The sequence below is a fragment of the Gossypium raimondii genome, chromosome 6, assembly GCF_025698545.1.
Source record: "Gossypium raimondii isolate GPD5lz chromosome 6, ASM2569854v1, whole genome shotgun sequence".
Taxonomy (NCBI): domain Eukaryota; kingdom Viridiplantae; phylum Streptophyta; class Magnoliopsida; order Malvales; family Malvaceae; genus Gossypium; species Gossypium raimondii.
Window position 1 is genome coordinate 13,348,316 of NC_068570.1, and position 20,374 is coordinate 13,368,689.

The 20,374-nt window shown below is 33.9% G+C and overlaps 2 protein-coding genes across 2 annotated transcripts; one reads left to right on the top strand and one right to left on the bottom strand.

The window, feature by feature from the left end:
• Positions 1-8,340: 8,340 nt before the first annotated feature.
• On the bottom strand, positions 8,341-13,395 carry LOC105771767 (uncharacterized). The gene is made up of 7 exons (XM_052631977.1): positions 13,332-13,395; positions 12,944-13,243; positions 9,968-10,117; positions 9,704-9,838; positions 9,315-9,516; positions 9,086-9,233; positions 8,341-8,955 (listed from the first exon to the last, which is right to left on the bottom strand). Exons 1-7 carry the CDS (start codon positions 13,393-13,395, stop codon positions 8,341-8,343), a joined length of 1,614 nt encoding a protein of 537 aa, XP_052487937.1.
• A 4,774-nt stretch (positions 13,396-18,169) lies between these two features.
• Positions 18,170-18,943, top strand: LOC105771768 (uncharacterized). The gene has a single exon (XM_012593166.1). The coding sequence runs from the start codon at positions 18,170-18,172 to the stop codon at positions 18,941-18,943; it is 774 nt and encodes a 257-aa protein (XP_012448620.1).
• Positions 18,944-20,374: the final 1,431 nt, after the last annotated feature.

Genomic DNA, 20,374 nt, shown 5'->3' on the forward strand with positions numbered 1-20,374 from the left:
TCAAAGCACATGACTGGTGACAAGAGCCATTTTGTTAATCTGAAGCCTAAAAATGGAGTAGTTACATTTGGTGACAACTTTAAAGGACAAGTAGAAGGAATAGGTTTTATTGGTAAAAACTCAACTCTTATTGAAAATGTGTTTTATGTCAATGGTCTTAAGCATAATCTAGTTAGTATTAGTCAATTGTGTGATAGTGGTCTAAATGTCATTTTTGAATCTAATGGTTGTAAAATAGTTGACATTGTGTCTAATAAGATTATGCTTGTAGTATATAGTATAAGAAATGTTTATATGGAGCATTTTGAAGATTTGCATGATTCACTCATATGCCTTGTTGCTAAAAATGAAAATAATTCTTTATTATGGTATAGAAAACTAGGACATGCTAGCATGAGCATATTGCATAAACTAGTTAAAAATGACTTAGTGAAAGGATTACCTAAAATTGATTTTGAATTAGATAAAATTTGTGATGCATGTGTTAAGGGTAAATATAAAAGAGTTTCCTTTAAACCTATTAATGATATGTATCAACTAGTAGAGTTCTTCAACTAATTCACATAGACTTGTTTGGTCCAATTAGGACAACTAGCTTGGGTGGAAAACAATATGCTTTTGTACTTGTTGATGACTATTCTAGGTTTACTTGAGGTTCTTTTCTTAAGTACTAAAGATGAAGCTTTAGAAAAAAATTCATCACATTTTCAAAAATGAATCAAAATGGCAAAGGTTACTCTATCACTAGTGTTAGAAGTGACCATAGAACCGAATTTCAAAATATTGGGTTTGAAAATTTTTGCAACCCAAATAGATTTAGCCATAATTTTTCTGCACCTAAAACCCCTCAACAAAGTGGAGTTGTTGAGAGGAAAAATAGAACTTTAGAAGAAATGGCTAGAACCATGCATTGTGAAAATAATTTACTAAAATATTTTTGGACGGAAGCCACAAACACTGCTTGCTATATTGTTAATAGAGTAATGATTAGACCTATTTTAAAGAAAACTCCATATGAATTTTTCAAAAATAAAAAACCTAACATTAGTTATTTTCATCCATTTGGATGCAAGTGTTTTGTTTTAAATAATGACAAAGATAATATTGGTAAATTTGATACAAAGAGTGATGAATGAAATTTTCTTGGTTATTCTTTAAATTCTAAAGCTTTTCGAGTGTTTAACAAAAGAAATTTAGTAGTAGAAGAGTCTATACATGTTTTTGATTACTCTAACTCTCATCCTAGAAAGGATTCTTGTGTTGATAATGATGATGCATAATTTTTTAATAATAATGATAAAGATGGTCAATCATCAAGTGAGAAGATTCAAGAGCAAACACAAGATGCTCTAGAATATCTTACAATTGAGGAAAGGGAAGTCACTCATCTAAGAGAATTTAACTATGTGAAGGATGGTAAGATATTGAGAGATCCATCAAAAAGGGTAACTACTAGATCTTCTCTTAGAAATACTTATAATTTTGTTGCATTTATCTCATACATTGAGCCTAAAAATATCAAAGAAGCATTAAATGATGAATATTGGATATTGGTTATGTAAGAAGAGTTAAATCAATTTGTGAGAAGTAAAGTATGGACCCTAGTTGAAAGACCTCATGATAAATCTATTATAAGTACTAAATGAGTTTTTAGGAACAAGCTAGGTGAGAGTGGTAACATAGTGAGGAACAAGGCTAGACTTGTTGCTCAAGGTTACACTCAAGATGAAGGAATTAGGATGTAAGCTATTAGAATGCTTTTAGCTTTTGCATGCTTTAATGATTTTAAATTATATCAAATGGATGTAAAAAGTGCTTTTCTAAATGGTTTTATAAATGAACAAGTGTATGTTGAACAACCACCCGGTTTTGAAGATCCAAAATTTTCAAATCATGTTTTTAAACTTTCAAAAGTTTTATATGGTTTGAAACAAGCTCCTAGAGCTTGGTATGAAAGGTTACCAAATTTTCTTATTGAAAAGAGTTTTAGTAAAGGGAAGGCTGACACAACACTTTCTATTAAAAGCAAAGAGAAAGATTTATTAGCAGTTCAAATTTATATTAATGATATTATTTTTGGTTCTACTAATGATTTTCTTTGTTAAGAATTTTCTAAGTTAATGGGAGAACTAATTTTCTTTTTGGGACTCCAAATCAAGCAAAGAAAGGATGACATCTTCATCAATCAAGTCAAGTACACAAAGGAAATGCTCAAGAAGTTTGGGATGGATACTCTTAAACCACAAGCTACTCCTATGATCCCTTTTACAAAGCTTGATAAAGATGAAGAATGTAAATGTGTTGATTTAAAATTATATAGGTCAATGATTGGTTATTTGCTTTATCTTACCGTAAGTAGACCCGACATTATGTTTAGTATATGCTTGTATGCTAGATATCAATCTTGTCCTAAGGAATCCCATTTACAAGTCCTTAAGAGAATCTTTAGATACCTTAAAGACACTCCCAATTTAGGACTTTGGTATCCTAGAGACTCATCTTTTAGCTTACATGCATTATTGGATGCAGATTTTGGAGGACGCAAATTAGATAGGAAAAATACCTCTGATATTTGTCAATTCCTATGCAACATGCTAATATCATGGTTTTCTAAGAAACAAAATAGTGTTGCATTGTCCACCACCGAAGCGAAATATATTTCTGTCGATAGTTGTTGTGCTCAAGTTTTATGGATGAAACAACAACTTAAAGACTATGGAATTGATATAGATATCATTCGTATCAAGTGTGACAATACTAGTGCTATTTGTCTCACTAAAAATCTCATACAACATTCTAGGACTAAACACATTGAAATAAGACATCATTTCATTAGAGATCATGTCCAAAAAGGAGAAATAGTTCTAGAGTTTGTTGACACCTTAAATCAATTAGCAAATATTTTTACAAAAACTTTAGACAAAGAAAGATTTTGGACAAGTAGGAGAGAATTAGATATTACTAAATTTCCTTAACTTTTGGGTTCAAATTAATTTTTGCACTTTGTTTTTTTTTAAAATGCTTTATGACTTAACAATGATTGCAAAAGTTTCTATGCATGACTTTTATGGGCCTTTTATGCAAAAAGATAGGGGGAGTTTTATGTGGTTATTTGATCTATTTTGAATTTATGTGTCTAGCATGCTTACTCTTTTGATGCTCTTAAACTTGTTAGAATAAGCTAAATCTTGTTAATTTAGTCTCTCTTTTTTTTGTCTAATTTGACTTTCATGAATCATATGCATCATGCTTACATTGTACATTTTTATGCATATGAAACTATTAAGAATGATTTTAGAGTCATTTTAGGACCATTAGAAAACTTTATGACCTAAAATTCTCGTTTTTGTAATTTTTCTACACTTGAAAAATAGAATTGCAATTTGGTATTGATACCAATTTAAAAATATCGATACTTTTATAAAAATATCGATACTCGTGAGAAATTATCAATACCTCGAGGTTTTTAAAGGCACTTGCAGTTGCTTTTAAAACAAATTTTCAAAAACCCTAAAAAAATTTCTTCCCTTCACCAAAAATCTCTCATTTCTTCTACAAAGTTTCTTCAAATTTCCTGAATTTTTCGTCAAATCTTGCCTTTGCAACAATTCCAAACACTCTTTTGTCAAGATTTGTTCAACATTGCTCAGAGATTTTGCCTATTTCAATACTTTTTAAGGTAAATCCTAATTTTCTCAATCTTTTGATTTTATAAAATGAAGGTTGAAACAATGCTTCTTGATTTTATAAATCCTAATTTTCTCAATCTATTGTATTTTGTTGCAGAGGTTTCCATTTACTAGCCATTTTCTTATTTTTTTTACCGTAAACCCTTGCACACCAAGTGTTTGACAAAATTCTCAAACAAAATTTTTAGTATTTTTAGTCAAACTTTAGTGCTTATTTCTCTAGTTATGGCTCCTAAGAAAAGGCCTAGAACCTGTGCATCTTCTTCCTAACAACCTAGTGGCCCTATATCATCTTTTAACAAATGTTTTCGTAATGATGCCTCTCATGACCATTTTGCTAGAAAGTATGCATCTAAGAGAGTTTGAGAGTCTAGGAAAGTGGATATAGCCATGTTAGAGGATATTAATTTTATCTATCTCTCTATTTTGAAAAATTGAGGTTGGATGGATTTTCTAAATATTTCTTCGTCGACTTACTATAATCTTGTTCGAGCATTTTTCTTAATGCCAAGCTCGAACATGATGAGTATGACGACACAATTATAGCCATCACCTCTTTTTTAATGAAAACCCCTATACATCTTACCTTAGAAGAGTTTGGCGATTATTTTCATTTGCCTCCCAGAGGTAGCTTTGATGAAAAAGGTCATTTTAATCCCGTCTTTTTTATTTAGTCCTAATCGGCATCCGAACTTAACCTTCATGATTGTGTCCTCCACTTGATCATAACCTGGAACCTTCACCCTATTAAAAAATATGCTAAGCTTCGAAACACTGATTATTAGTGGCTTGATTATTTTAAATCCAATAGGCGTCCCGACCTCGCCCTCATCATGTTTAATGACATTACTAAAGCTATCGGGAGGGGGATGAATACAAATATCACCCTTCCTCATGGCACGTATTTGTCATATCTTTTTAGGCAATTAGGCATTAACACTCATGGAGACACCCCCGTTACTTCTAACCAACCTATTAGTTATGGGGCCCTTCATCATGCGGGATATCATTATGATGCCACCACTGGTAAGTGGGTTAAGAATGACCATTCGGTGAAAAATGAAGATGACGACATTGACGCCGCTTTTGAAGACTTTTCGACACCCGGACGTGTTCCTCTTCTGGCTTCGTTTTCTCAAGCATCTCAACCTTTGTCTGAGATCAATAATGTCATCCTCGATGCTATCCATTCATTGAGCAATGATGTTTGAGGTATTAGAGATGAGGTTTGGTCTCATAGGGAATATGTTAATTCTTGGTTATTCACATTAGAGATGGAAATGATGTCTCTCCTTGCTCGTTTTCCTTCGAATCCTCCATTTTCTCCTCTTCATGATGATTAGCACTTTTTATTTACACTTACATATCATTACTCATAACATTTTCACCTAGATTTTTTTAATGCCTATGCCTATGTTTTCTTGTACATGATTGATTTATTGGTATTTTTAGATACATTATTGTTTTAGTTTATTGCCATTCACTCTTATCTATCTATTATGTTGAACTAACAACTTTTCTCCTTAAGTTTTATTTGTCATTTGATATAACAAAAAGGGGAGAAGGAAAGGTAAATTAAGGTAAACCGATTGATTACTTTTATGCTAAACATATGTAATTATGCATATTATGTGACCATTTTCCTTAAAGTAAAAATGAATGCCAATTTGTATGTCAATTTTTATTTTGGCCTTAAATTCAAAATGACTTTTATTAAATTCAAAATGACTTTTATTAAGGGAGCAATTATTCAAAAAAAATTACCAAATGTTTTGTTATATCAAAAGGAGAGATTGTTAAACCAAGCTTTGTTTGATAAAATGTTTAGATATAATAAATTAAAGTGTTTTTGAATAAAAATTAAAATTGAACAAAATTAACAAAATGAATTTTCAATTTGAAGTCTAAGAGATAAAATTTTGAATATCTATTTTGAACTCTTAGAAAAATTTTATAACAATATTTTAAAATCAAGTTAAAATGATTTTGACTATGTAAGAAAGTCCTTTATTATTTTATCAAGTCAAAATACCTTTCAAACAAGTCGAATTACTCTAGGCAAAAAAATATCAATACTTGCAATAACTTTTTGGCCAAGTATCGATATTTTTAAAATATCGATACCCCTTGAAATATCGATATCAAAATGACATTTTGTTTTTCACAAAACCTACAAAGTATCAATATGGTATCGATACCTTTTAATAAAGTATTGATAAAAATTGTTTTGGTATCGATAGTTAAACTCCAACGGTCACTAAATTTAGCATTTATTGTAAAAATTATTGGTACCTTTTATTTGGTATCGATACTCGCTATTATAGGTGTATTAAATGCTTTGGTTTTCACATCCCAACGACTTTATTAACTACCACAACAACCTCATCAGTTGGAAATCAATTAGGGGTATAAAAATCAGCTTCTAAAGTTCCTACAACAACAAGAAAGCATATTCAAGCAAAATCATCAATCAAACAACCTTTGTACTCAATACTTCCAAAATTCTCTTGTACACACTTGTGAGCTCTTATTATCTTTCTTTTGCTCAAGTTTATTCTTACCTATTTGTGCTTAATTTGCAAAGATTCTGATCTTGTTAGGATTATTTTTTAGTTTGCTTCTTTATAATTCTTTGAGAGGGTTTATCTTAAGAGAGTTGTAAGGTTAAACCTTGTCCTCAAAGGTTGAACAAATTAGTGAATTTAGGAAAATCCTTAGTTGTGCTAAGGTAGTGGAGTAGGCAATTAGGGTCAAACCACTCTAATTCTTAGTGTTCATTGTTTCATTTTCTCTTTTTGTTTCCACCAATTTTATAAAAGGCCAATTCACCCCCTATTGGCAATTTCAATTTGATTAATCGAGCTAACATATACAAATAATTATATTTATTCAATATAAAAATAAATTGATATATAGTCAACTCTCTCTATAAGAGTCTCATTTGTCTGCCAAGATTTTGCATGTTACAGAAAGGAGGTTGTTATACAATGTTGTTATAAAGAGATAATCGTTGTAAGTTTGTCATAAAATTCATATCGTGAATTTCCATTAAATAAAAAGTGAGAATTATGTTAGAAAGAGAAATAAAGTGAGAACTAAATCAACAAAATTAAAAGACGTATAGCAAGTGCATGTATTATTGCTTTTATGTACCTTTTATTTTACATTCTTTCACATGATTAATTATAAAGTTCATAAATATAAGAAGCTCAATTAATCAATATGAGTTATCAAATTAAATTACTCAATTTATAAGTATGATATTCCAAATTTATAGTAGAATATTTAATTAGGGAACTTAATAGTTTCTTGAATTGATATTTTAATTTCACTCATTGAATATTATTTTCATTTAATAAAATATGATTAATAGATTTCTTCACGTGAAGTTTAATCATTTTATTGAAGTAATATTGTAATTAAAATCATTGATAATTAATAGGCTTGCTTATAAGAAATAAGTATAATTTTGCTTTAAAATGCAGACCATATGTTGTTGTTGAAAATTATTTTAATAAAGAACCTACTTTATAATTATGGATGTTGCTATTATAAGTGAAAACTTGTTATAGAGGGTTAAAAGAAAACATAGAAATTGATTCTTGTAGAAACTTGGTGTTAATTGTTACAATGGGTGGTTGTTATAGAAATAGTTGACTTTTTTCTTTGAAAGGGACTGTATTTGTTTAAATGTAAATAATTGGATAAAAATAAAGTTTCATGTATACATTTAAACTACAATAAAAGTTTCATTTGTTTAATTATACCAAATCAAAGTTCATATATCAAATTGTATATTTAATCATATTTATGTCCCTTTTAAAATAATTAAAACAAAAAATGATAAAAGGGTTAGAAGGAAGAAAATTTGAGATATAGTTTATTATTAGTATTATTAGTATTATTAACTTTGATTTAAAATTTAATATTATGTGGTGTGTTTGTGTAGTGTTTTTAGAATCGTATGTTAAAAAGTAATGTTGGTAAAGGAGAAAATATTGCATGGAACTATAATACCATGTCATTCCTATTTTTTTCTAATGGGAGAATGAGAAATTAAATATTTTCTCTTGATTTTCAGTTTTTTTCTCCTAAAAGGATTAAAAAAATTAATTTATAATTCTAGAGGGATAATGATAACCTGAAATCCTCCAAAAGTAAAGAGATTAGACGAAGCATTTTCCTTCAAAAGTGATCCCATCTTATCGCTTAATAGAAATGTTTCATTTCTTATATGCTTTTCTTCTTAATTAAAGTGAATATTTTAATTAAAAATGTTTAAATAACTTCAAAAAAAAAAATAATACCATGATGAAGTGGAAGCTTGTATAAATCACACTAATTATTGGTTTTAATTAAACCATAAATTACATCAACTTGCATTCCTATCCTTCAAATATTCTTTATGTAATTGAATGTCGTGTATGGAAATTGGAAAGTTCTTTATCAAGCTAATTTTGCCAACTATGGACATTCTTAGTTGTCTGCACTTTCTTCTCCATCACTATGAAACTCCATGAGATTTGACACTCACCTAAGAGCCTTACAACAAACGTCTGGGGAGGTTTTGAAAGAGCTGCCACTGAACAATGCCTCTCCTCCTTTCTCTCTCTCACACACAACAACTCTCCGTTTATTTTTGAATTCTGATTTAATACAAGGGTTTTTCACTGCTCTTGCCGAAAATTCCATGGCCATAAGTAGAGTAGAACATATCCACAAGTAGCGGAAATTGCAGATAAATAAACAAGGTTACCAATACACGGGTTGATTCAGCCACACATACTAGAATCCATGTCTTAGCCCCTCCAAACACAAGATAGAGCGTGGAACTAAAGGCAATCATCATGGTGGTAATGGAGATGAAAAGGGTGAGGAGCCCCATAATCAGCCTCTTGGGGAGGGCTTGGAGAAAGTCGTCTTCAACATAACGAGCAGTGAGCATGGACAAGAACATGAGAATGGCGGCGGTGGATGAGAAGAGAGACAGTGCATCTGACATCGCAAAGATAACAAATGCCTTTTCACTTTTAAATACTAGGAATTCGCTGTCACCATTGGTGCCACCTAGTACTGTGATGGCTGCTGTAAACACAACTGTGGCAATAAGGGCAGCCACCACCGAGCATGAATTCGCTGCATCCTTCATCCATCTCTCTCCTTCTTTAACTAATTCCTTGTACTCTTCAGTGAACACCATTCTGGGAGTCTTTCTCTCAATGTTCCTAGCATCTTGATAGATATTTGGTACCACCTTTTCCACTTCCTGTACGAAAATGTTAATACAGCTATGTATGTACATATATATACCAGACCTCCAAATTAACCCATGACTAACTTTATGTAAGATATTCACCTAATGGTAAAGGGAGAAGACAGACTTTGATATCTTAAACCCATCGTAGCTCACGTTGCATTTGCAGAGCTGCACCATAAACACGATTAAGCTGGTCCGGCGGTGCCAAATTTCCGACCAGATGCAACATGTTATTACTAAAATTATCCATATTATCGGCTACAATTAGTTTTTGCTCATGACTGATTCTAGATATGAGGCTGAAAACTTTGTGGTGACGAAATAAAACTGCCCGTTGGAATGGGTTACACCCCTCGTTGTCCTAGAACTGAACTGCAACCGGAAATGACTCTCTGATCTTTTCAACAATCTCGGGAATCCCATGTGTTCCTGCCACAAAAACAGGGTGCTTGAATATATTGACAGCTCCTGAGGGATCCAAATCCGCAGCATACATGCATAATAGTTCCACAAGTTTGAGGGCTTCACCATGCATTAATTTCATTTCATGGATCTGCTTAACTCGTGGTACTGCAAAAACAAATCAAATATTTAACCAGAAATTCAGCTTTTTTGCTGACCCTTTGAAGCATGAAGTTAGATTAGGGAATTGTTCGTGGGTATTACCTACATTTCAATTATTTTCCAGAGTACTGTAATCAGTTTCTGCCTATGACCTATACGAAATATATAAGATTAATGAAGGATTTGGACAAACCAGAACTAAAATTGATTCTTGTGAAATGTAGAAACCAGCTACATATTGATGCTTGGGACTTGTTAGCTGGATTCTCAATGTCTCCTCTGTTGGAATTGTTGGCGACATTCTCCAAGCTCAAAGTTGAAGGGACACCTATCAGATGGCAGAAACCATCACAGATCGAAACTCTCATTATTATGATTCATACAATGAACTCACTTTATTTGCTTCCTTTTAACTTTGTAATCTTTATAATCACAGTCAAACAGTAGAATGACTAACAGGAGTCAATAAGGCGGTCCCGTAGAGTCAATTCACTGCTACTAAAGAAAGCTGAATGCATTACTGCAATGGAACACAAAGGAGACTCGAGCCCAAAGTCCTTCTTCTTAGCCAACTCTGGGTTCTGCTCAACTTTATTTGCTACCAAATCTGCAAGGTTTCAAACGAAATCTGCAAATTAGATATAGTCACAAAGGCTCTAAAGGCTTATATATATAATGCATAGTGCTATACTAGATGTCGAAACCAACTTTATTTTTGGAAAAAAAACAAAAATTAGTTGTCGATGAAAATTTAGAGTCGTCACCAATCTTTTATTGAGCTGTGATTGGATCACCTAAAAAATAGCTTTGGTCTACGAGTTTTAGAAAAACGGATTCGGGAGTCAGTTACGTACGAGGAAGGATTAGCACCCTCGTAACGCCCAAAAATTGGTACCAAATTAATTAATTAATGTCTTAAAGTCGAGAGTTAAAAAAATGCAATCATTAATTAAATTATTTATTAAGACTTTCTCATTTTGAAAAAAGAAAAATATCACACCCAATGCGTTAGGGCACAACATTTTATTCTCTTCAAGATGAGTTAGTCCAAAAAACTCGTGTAATAAAATTTAAGAAAATATCTAATTGTTTAAAATTTATGAAGAAATCGCAGCCCAATACGTTAGGGCACAATTTCCTAAAATCCCAAACATTCAATATTTCCTTTATTTTTTTTTAAAATCCTTGTCTCGAGAAATCAACGTGTCACATCCAATACGTTAGGACACAGCATATTGAATTCCCGATGACAAGTTTTATTTTGTTTGATTAAAGAGCAATTCTCGATTGCTAGATTTAACGAAGAAAAACGGAACCCAATACGTTAGGGCTCAATCTTCTCGAAAATCTTAAATACGAGTATTATCTCTATTTTGAAAATTTCCATTTTTAAATTCGAGTAAAAGATGACGTGATTGAATGTACGCATAAATGTTACACATAGAAATTAAACGAAATGAAAAACAATAATCCATGACATGCAAAATATTAAATGAATAAATGTAAACACAATTAAATAACGAATGAAGAAAGCAAGCAAAATAAATAAAGAAAAGAAGATATATAATATACACGAAATTATGAAGATTAAAATATACATATGATTTACAAATAAATTTTGGGTTATAGAACTTATATATATATATATACAATACATAATATACTTATGAAAATAAAGAAAAATAGGTAAACATATATATAGATTGTAAAATAGGTGTTTAAAATATATATATTTGAGCATTTTAAAAAATAATAAATATCCATATATATATAAATAAAAAACATTCATATAAAAAAATATATATACACATGTACATATATATATATATAAATAAACTAAATAATAATTACATTATATAAAAATATACATATATATATGGAAATAAATGGGTACATAAAATAAATATACAAATATATAGAAAGAAAATAATTATTTATGAAAATAATAATTAAATTATTTATTAATAAAAAATAAGAAAATAAAAAAAAACTAAATTGAATTGTAAAATAAAAAGAACTGGGGCAAATTTGCAAATAATTGAAGATCGGAGGACCTTATTGAACACGCTAATAATTCAAAGGGGCTGGAAGGGCAATTTTCCCTTCTCCTCTAAACGACGTCGTCCAGTCAGGACGAAATTGAAAGCGAAAATAAATAAAAGAGTAAATTAAAAAAAAACTCGATTGCAAAAATGTTAAAAGGCGGAAGGGCTAAAAGCGCAATTTACCCCTCCGCTCAAAAACACGCGGATCTTAGGCTGGGTCGGGTCAGAGGGGGGTCGGTCTCCCCAAAACGACGCCGTTTTGACATCTGGGGAGGCCTGGTGAAACGACGTCGTTTCACTAGACTATTTAAGCCAAAAATCTATTCAAAAATTCCATTTTTTCGTTCTTTAAAAAAAAACTTCAAAAAACTTAAAAAAAACTCTCCCCTTCCCCAATCCTCCGGCCAGGGCCCGGTCATCGGTCGGTCATCGGCCACCGCGCCGGCCGCCGATCTTCGACTCCAGTACCGCCGTATGCGGTGGCCGAAAAAGGGAAAAAAACCTTACTCGCCCTTTTAGATCCCTATAAATCCGAATCTGGGCTTAAAACCTTCCAAAAGTGAACCGAAGCGCCCCAAAAACAAAAAAATCTTTCGGGTTCCGATCGTCTATCCTCAGAGACGAACCTCGGCTGCCCTAACGGCGTTTCAGAAGCGAGCAAAGATAAGTTCTTGATGTTTTTGTTTTATTGTATTTTAATAAAGTAAAAAATAAAATAAAAAAAGAAAATATAGAATAGGATGATGCTAAAATATCAACCTTTCGATTTCTTGATAGATCTTTGTACTCTTGATATTCTGTTTGCTGTGAAAATAATAACTTTTTTTTGTATTGATTTTCGAATTTCGGATCCTTATTACAGTACATTCAATGGCTTTTTATAGCCGAAATAAGAATAAAAAGAAAATCTGTTTGATCTTATTTGATCTGCAAATCTTTGATTTTCTTTCCTTTTGTTGTTTGTTTCCTTATAGGTGAAGATCGCGGAGATGCGATGCTTGGCTTGCGGCGCTGTTGAAACCCTAAGGTTTTTTACTGTAATTTGGGTCACTGTAGTTTGGGCCATTGTTATTGTATTTTTGGTTTGGGTTTTGGGCCCAAAAAACTGTTGTATTTGGACTGTTTTGCTTCATGTAGGCCGGGCAAATTTGGCCAATTACACTAGATATATGATGAATTGTAGAGTTGAGAAATCATTGTAAAATCCTGCCAAAATTAGTTGACGTAGAAGAAAAACACCAGAAGCTTCTCATATGGGCTAGGCTGCACCTCAGCCTTTGTTACTTGGAGTAAGTACAGAAGTGTTTCCCTGTGGCCAAATTGAGCTGCCCTATGGATAGGAAATCCCCCATCCATGCCCCGAATATTAGGTAAGTCAGGGTTCTTACAAACCAGCAACTTGACGGCATCTGTGTTTCCGATAGCAGCTGCTATCGAAAGAATCGTCGCCCCGCTTCCATTGACCATTGCCACCTCCTCAAGCGACATCCTCTCTACCAGCTTCTCCACAAACTCATTAGCTTTCCTAGCCCCTACCGCAACATGGAGTGCGTACATGGACCCCATGATCATAGCCGTAGCTGCCTTAGGGTTTTGCTCGAAGACTCGGGTGGCGCTCTCCCAATCACCTGTAAGCGCAGCTTTGTATAGAGTCAGGTGTAAGGTGGGCCGAAGGTAAGCGTTATTTCCTGTTGTGTACCACCATGAAATTAACAAACGTCATATAGAGTTCCCGTTATAACCCATTAGCCATGCATGGATGGATGGATCACTTACCTACAGGGTTGCCATTGCTACTTAGGTTGACGACAGTGGTTGCTTGTGATGAAGAGGAGGCCATTTTAATTATCCCTGTATTCTCGTTAGATTATACTGAAATTAGCCATAATATAACAAGCTATGTTATTGGCCAAAGTCAGGGGATGATTAAATACTAAAGTTACATATTTTATGTAATTAAATTGGTTAATTTATGAGAATGCACCACTAATTTTGCTATATTTATTGAATTTTGTGCAGGAATGCAATTTGGGACTAAATAGAAGAAAAAGGAAACAATTGGGCCAATTTAAAGAAAGAAGCAAAGAATGAGGGCGAAAGTAGAATTTTTCCTATTTTAATTAGCTGAAAATTTTGTTGATTTAGTGGGGGAGATTATTTTGGGATATTTTTGGTCATGGAATATTTTTTCCTTAATTTCCTATGACTAGTTGGCTCCTAAATTAGTAAATCCTCTAGTATAAATAGAGCATGTATTGTTCATCAATTGATCAATCAAAAAATATTTTAGCTTTTGTCTTTTAATTCTCTCCTTTCTCACGTGGCTTTGTTATTTCTTAGCTTGCTTTCCTTCAATTTTCATTAGTTCCAGTAGCCTACCATCCATTTCACCTTTATTTTCAACTTTTCACAAATTTATTTATTGTCTTTAGTTTCTTTAACTTTTAATTCCTAAAAACTTCCAGCTTTTACTACTTTCCATTTACAACACCTTTTTCAAATTCTTTTTTTTCAATCACCCCCATACTCAATCACATTACCCACCTTTTCACCCATCTACCTTAATTAATTTTTCAAATACCAACATGTCCCAAACCTTAGCCAACTAAACCCATTTTCAGCTTTAGGTCGAAATTAACCTCGTCAAAACCCGTGAGTTACAAACCCGAGCCATTTAACTCCTAAAATTCCAGTACTTATTACTTCTCCGGATTAAGAGTATGATTTTGTCAGCTCATAAAGTCAGATCAACACTAAGTAAAAAAAAACGTCGTTTGATTTGGTGTGATTAGACGTATAGTTGGAATTCTGAATAGAACGTTTCTAATCGGTTTTCTGTGAACACATTGGCGTGCCAAGTGGAGGCTGCTGTTTGGTTCCGTCAAGGGAAGTTGTAACCGGATTTAAATGTCCCACGCGGTTGAGGGCATTGGTTCGAGCTAGGCTCTTCTAGAACGCAAAGCTGCCGGAGTTCTAAATCACGAACGTTTCGTGGTTGTTCAATCGGTAAGAGTTAGTTATTGGACGTTCCATAACTAATTTACACAAGGAAGAGTTGGTGTCCGAGGCGTCCTTGGTAGCTATAACTAGCTTATTGGAAAAGAAGAGTTCATCCAATTTCGAGGATCGGTTCAAAGACGAGGAAAATTCGTGCCTAAAGCTGAGCTCATTCTAATTAATTTTTCTTAATATTTATTTCACAGTTTTTATTATTCTGTTTTCAACTTTTACTTTTTACGTTATTTTTCTGTTTATTTCAGGTTTTCAAATTTTTATCCCCCCGAACGTCTTGGGCACGACAGCTGCCCCGACATTAATCTGGTCAAGCAAGTGACAATTTACAAGAAACCGGTCTCGAGGATCGACCCTACCCCTATAATCGCATAATTTGCAAACTAAGGCGTAGGTTTATATTGGTGGATTCGACTCCCATCAGGGGATTTTTACAAAAATATTACAAAATAAATAAAAAATAACCAAAATATTATATTTTTTTAATTACGAAAAAAATACAAAAAAGAGACAAAAATCAGAAAAAAAAGGCTGCAAGTGATGTGACAATAGCCTGGTGGAGCATGGGCGGCACCGATGGTGCCATTCCCATTGGCGGCACTGCCATATAATGGGCCAGCCGGCTGGTGGGTGGGGGGAAGAGAAGGAGAGGGAAAGAAGAAGAAAGAAAGAAAGAAAGAAAGAAAAGGAAAGAAAAGGAAAGGAGAGGAAAGAAAGAAAAAGAAGGAAAGAAAAAGAAAGGAGAAGAGAAAAAAGAAGAAGAAGAGGGGAAGAAGAAAAAAGAAAGAAAAAAAGGTAATTTTTTATTATTAATTTTAATTTTTTGTAATATTTGTGTGTAAAAAAATTATGTTATGTACATTATCGTGCTTTATTATGTTATTTAGCATATAAATTTTATGAAATTTATTTAGCATGAAAAATTCAAGTTATGTAAATTGTATGTTGATTAGGAATTTTTTTATGAAATTTATTTAGAATGTTGTAATTAGTTTTTTAGAAAAATAGCATTAAAAATAAAATGATAAAAAATATGTTTAAGAAAACATAAAATACTAAAAAAATAGAAATTGTATATTCACGGAAAGTAATAAAATCTGAAAAATGGTATATTTAATAAATTTCAAACATAATGCTCAAATAAAGTAAAATCATAAAATTAGAAATTATGATATTTTTAAAGTAATAAAATGCGGAGAAAAATATGAAGAAATGACCAAGTAAGAGTGTTTTACAAAATTTTATAAAATTCAAAAATAATTAATACAAATATTTCAAACAAAATGTATTGAAATAATATAAAATAATAAAATACGAAAATAATATTTTTATTGAAAGTAATAAAATTCGGAAAATAATACGAGCAAAGGGCAGGAATAAGGGTTTTTTTTACACTAAATTAATTTAAAAAACACACTAAATTAATAAATTTATAAAATTAGAAATTATGATATTTTTTAAAGTAATAAAATACGGAGAGAAAAATACGAAGAAATGGCCGAAGTAAGAGTGTTTTACTAAATTTTTTAAGAATTCAGAAATAATTAATACAAGTTGATTTGAAGGGTTTGGGTCGGAAGTCCATGTTTTTTCGTAGCCGTAAAAATTTAGCGCTCAGTTTTTGTTTCTAAAAAATAAGTAAAGTTCTTGTTTTTGTTTGTGTGTTTGCCTTACTCGGATGAATATTATGGCAGTTATCAGTGGGTGTTGCGTGTTGTTGTGTTAGGGTGTTTTGTTTTTCATCATATCCTTAATCTGTTCGGTGGGAAAGGAGGATCTGATCTGACGTTAATTGGAAGTCTTTTGCTGATTGCGTAGGAATAGATGTTTTGTGCAGGGCTCGCTTTTCGAATCTTTGAGGTGATCTTGGTCGGTTTCAATACCTTTTTCAATTTCTTTTGTGTTTCTTCTTTTCGTAAGGTGGATTTGTGGTTCTTTTTCCTAAGCATTAAAGATTTTGCTTGGTCCTTGTGGGTTTTGGGTCTGACTAAGTGGGGACTTTCTTGTTTTGGGTGGTCCCTACGGTGGTCAGGGCTCTTGTTTCTGTCGGTGTTGCTTGTCTTTTCACGTGTTTTCTGCATGGTTTTGAGGGATTCACTTTTTTCTTTTGTTTTATTCTTTTTCCCTGTGGTTTTTTACGTTTCTGCATGGTTCTTGCATAACCGGTTTTTTTTTCCGGCTGTTCGAAGCTTGTCAAAGAGGGGGTCTTGAACTTTTTGTGGTTTGATTATTTCCTGCTTGCCGGCTTTCTTTTGGTTTTAAGTTTCTCGCTGGAATATCTTTAGTTTTTTACTTTTGGTTTTCTTCTGTCTTTTAAACTTGTCCTGGGTTAGCGTTTGGACTTGTTCGTATTTGGATTGTCTTTGTGTTGGGGGATTGCGTTGTTGTGTCTTCTACTTCCCTGTTTCCTGAATAGTGGGTTTTTTTTGTTGGTACAGTTCACTTTTTGGGTTCTTGTTTTGACATGACAGTTTGCTGATGGAAGAAAGACAAGATAAGGATCTAGGATCAATGACGGATGAAATCAACAAACTCCTGGAGAAGTTGAAATTCTTAGAAGATGAGTCCACCCGAGTTATGAGTACAAGGGATGTTAATAATGCACGTGGGTTTGAGTCAGGGGCGATTGGCAAAATCATGGCGACTGAATTGCTGAATAGGGAGGCGATGTACAGGGTCTTCAAATCGTTATTGTTCACAAAAGAGGAGGTGGACTTTGTAGCGCTAAGAGAAGGGGCGGTCATTGTGAAATTTGGATGCCTAGAGGACCGAAGCCGTATTCTGAATTTAATGCCGTGGCTCTTCGATCGATGCCTTTTCTCCATGGTACCATTTGAGATCGGAAAGGCAATAGATACGTATGAATTTTGGATGGCGCCGTTCTGGCTAAGGGTTTACAATATCTCGATCGAACTCATGGACCGTCAAACGGCTTTGGATATTGGAAATGCTATAGGAGAGCTGGTGGCAATTGATTGGAAGGATCGGAATGGAGGGTGGACAGAGTTTATAAGAATCAAAGTAAAAATCAATGTCTTAAATCCGTTGAGGAGGGTTGTGAAGCTGGTGGACAAGGACGGGACGGAAACGATAGGAGTGCTTAAGTACGAGAGGCTTCCTGACTTCTGTTATGAGTGTGGAAAAATAGGTCATATTGTGAAAACGTGCACCATCAATAATGAGAGCGAAGTGATGAGCGGACTAAACCCTCAGTTTGGGAGCTGGTTGAGGGCACCTATCGTGTCCCCAAACCAAAATAGGAGTATGAGAAGAAATGGGGTAGAGTTAGTTAAAGAAAAGACTCAAATGAACGAGGTCATAGAAGAGAGTCAGATAAATTCGAGGGATGAAAATGGGCAGATTGAACGAAAAGGAAAGGAAAAAGGAGGCGAAGAAGATTCGATAACGAACTCACCTGTGGAAAAAAGAACTCACAAACCAATAAGTGATAGCATGGGAAGATTTAAGCATAAGAGAAAGCGAATGAGGAGTTTGTATGGAGACAATACAGAAGAAAGCCCGATCAAAATAGTTAAAAGGAGATTGATGGATAGCGTTTCACCTGTTCAGGCGGTGGCTGGTGACCAGCCCCGCCAGGAGCCATGAAAATCATATGTTGGAACTGTCGTGGGGTTGGAAACCCTGCGACGGTTTGTGACTTAAAGCAACTTCTTGTTGTGAATCATCCGGATATTGTTTTCCTTTGTGAGACTAAAATTAGTGCTAATAGGTTTTCTTCTGTACGCAGGAAATGTAGAATGGAGGGAGGTTTGGCGGTCAACACTGAAGGCAAAAGTGGTGGCTTGGCTTTGATGTGGAAAGATAGTAATATGGTGGAAATTCAAACTTACTCCAGCAACCACATTGATTCAAAGGTTTATACTGAGAGTGGCGAGCAGATTCGGTTTATGGGATATTATGGCAATTCTGAACCTAGCAAACGTCAAAGCTCTTGGAACATGCTTCGAAGGGTTGGGAAGGATGTTAAGGAAAAATGGATTATTGGTGGTGATTTCAACGCTATCCTTGAGAATGCGGAAAAAGAAAGAGGGAGGAGAAAACCAAAGGCTCTTATGGAAGATTTTCGCAAGATAATCGATGAATTCTCAATGTTGGATTTAAAGACGGACAATGGGTGGTTCACCTGGGTTAACAATAGGGAGGGGACAGCAATGGTTAAAGAGAGACTTGACCGCTTCTTGATGTCTGCCAATGATGTTAATAGTTTCCCTTTTATGGGAACCAAAGTGATTAGGCAGTCTAGCTCTGATGATGACGCGATCCTTTTTGACACCGAAGGGAGAAAGCCGAGAGATAATTTTAGGGACCCAAGATTGAGTTTCAAATATGAAGCTTGCTGGCAAAGAACAAGATAGCAAAAAACATTATTAAGGAAGCTTGGCAGAGGGGGTCCCAGGATACGCTGGAAAAAATAAAAAGGGTGGGTCAAGAGCTGGGTGGGTGGCAGTTTAAAAAGCTAAATCAGGTGCGCAGCCAGATTAAAAACTTGCAGGCCCATATTAATAAAATTATGGATGGTCAGGGGAGCAACAATGAGGGAAATAGACTCAAAACGATGCATGTAAAGCTCAGAAATCTGCTGGATAAACAGGAGAAATATTGGGCCCAACGGTCAAGGATCACCTGGCTAAAGGAAGGGGACAGAAATACTAGATTTTTTCATGTCAGAGCTACAAACAGAAAGAAGAAAAACAACATTGAAAGGCTTAAAGATATAAATGGCCACTGGAAAGAGAACACAAATGATATATGCAAGGCGATCAGGGAGTATTTTAAACAGTTATTCAAATCAAATTTAAGTTCTAATAATGTGCTTAACCTTGATTTTATTGAGAGATGCATCCCTGGGGAGATGAATGACAGATTAATGAGGGAATTTACTGATAGCGAAATCATTGAGGCTTTTAGCCAAATGGACCCTAGAAAAGTCCCGAGTACTGACGGGTTGTCTGGAATTTTTTATAAAGAAAATTGGGAGGTAGTGGGGAAGGACATTATTAAACTGTGTCATAATATTCTTAGGGGGGATAAAAATGTGGATTGTTTAAATGATACTATTATTGTCTTAATCCATAAAATTAAAGATCCTGTGGATATGACTAATTTTAGACCCATTAGCCTGTGCAGAGTGGTGTACAAGATTGTTGCTAAAGTGCTGGCAAACTGTCTGAGAGAAACTCTCCCTTTCTGTATTAGTCAAAATCAGAGCGCCTTTGTTCCGGGGAGGATGATTCACGACAACATTTTGATCGCACAGGAGCTTGTCCACTATCTCCAAAGTGCTAAGAATGGGCCAAACAAAGGTTTCGTTATCAAGCTTGACATGAGCAAAGCTTACGACAGGGTTGAGTGGACTTTCATTGAAGAGGTGATGAAAAAAATGGGTTACGTGACAGAGTGGGTGACCAAAATTATGAGTTGCGTCAGATCGGTTCGTTACGTGGTCAAATGTAACTCTGTTCTTTCCGAGACTATTGTGCCGGAAAGAGGCCTAAGACAGGGAGATCCTCTTTCTCCTTACCTCTTTTTATTTTGCATGGAAGCTTTTTCTAAAATGTTAAAACAGGCTCAAAATAATAATATGATTAAGGGTATTCGGGCCAGCAGAAATGGTCCCCGTGTTAACCATCTTTTTTTTTGCTGATGATGCGCTCTTTTTTATTCGGAATAAAAAAAGAAACGTGGAGGAATTTTTCAATATTATTGCTAATTTTACCCGGGTTTCGGGTCAAGAGGTTAACAAGGATAAATCTATGATTATGTTTAGCCCAAAAACCACTGAATCC

Coding starts and splice junctions, on each gene's coding strand:
- LOC105771767 (XM_052631977.1), bottom strand. CDS start 13,395: ATGGCCTCCTCTTCATCACAAGCAACCACTGTCGTCAACCTAAGTAGC. Junction 13,244..13,331: donor TAGCAATGGCAACCCTGTAG/GTAAGTGATCCA, acceptor GGTACACAACAG/GAAATAACGCTTACCTTCGG. Junction 10,118..12,943: donor TGCCGTCAAGTTGCTGGTTT/GTAAGAACCCTG, acceptor GAAACCTTGCAG/ATTTGGTAGCAAATAAAGTT.
- LOC105771768 (XM_012593166.1), top strand. CDS start 18,170: ATGAAAATCATATGTTGGAACTGTCGTGGGGTTGGAAACCCTGCGACG.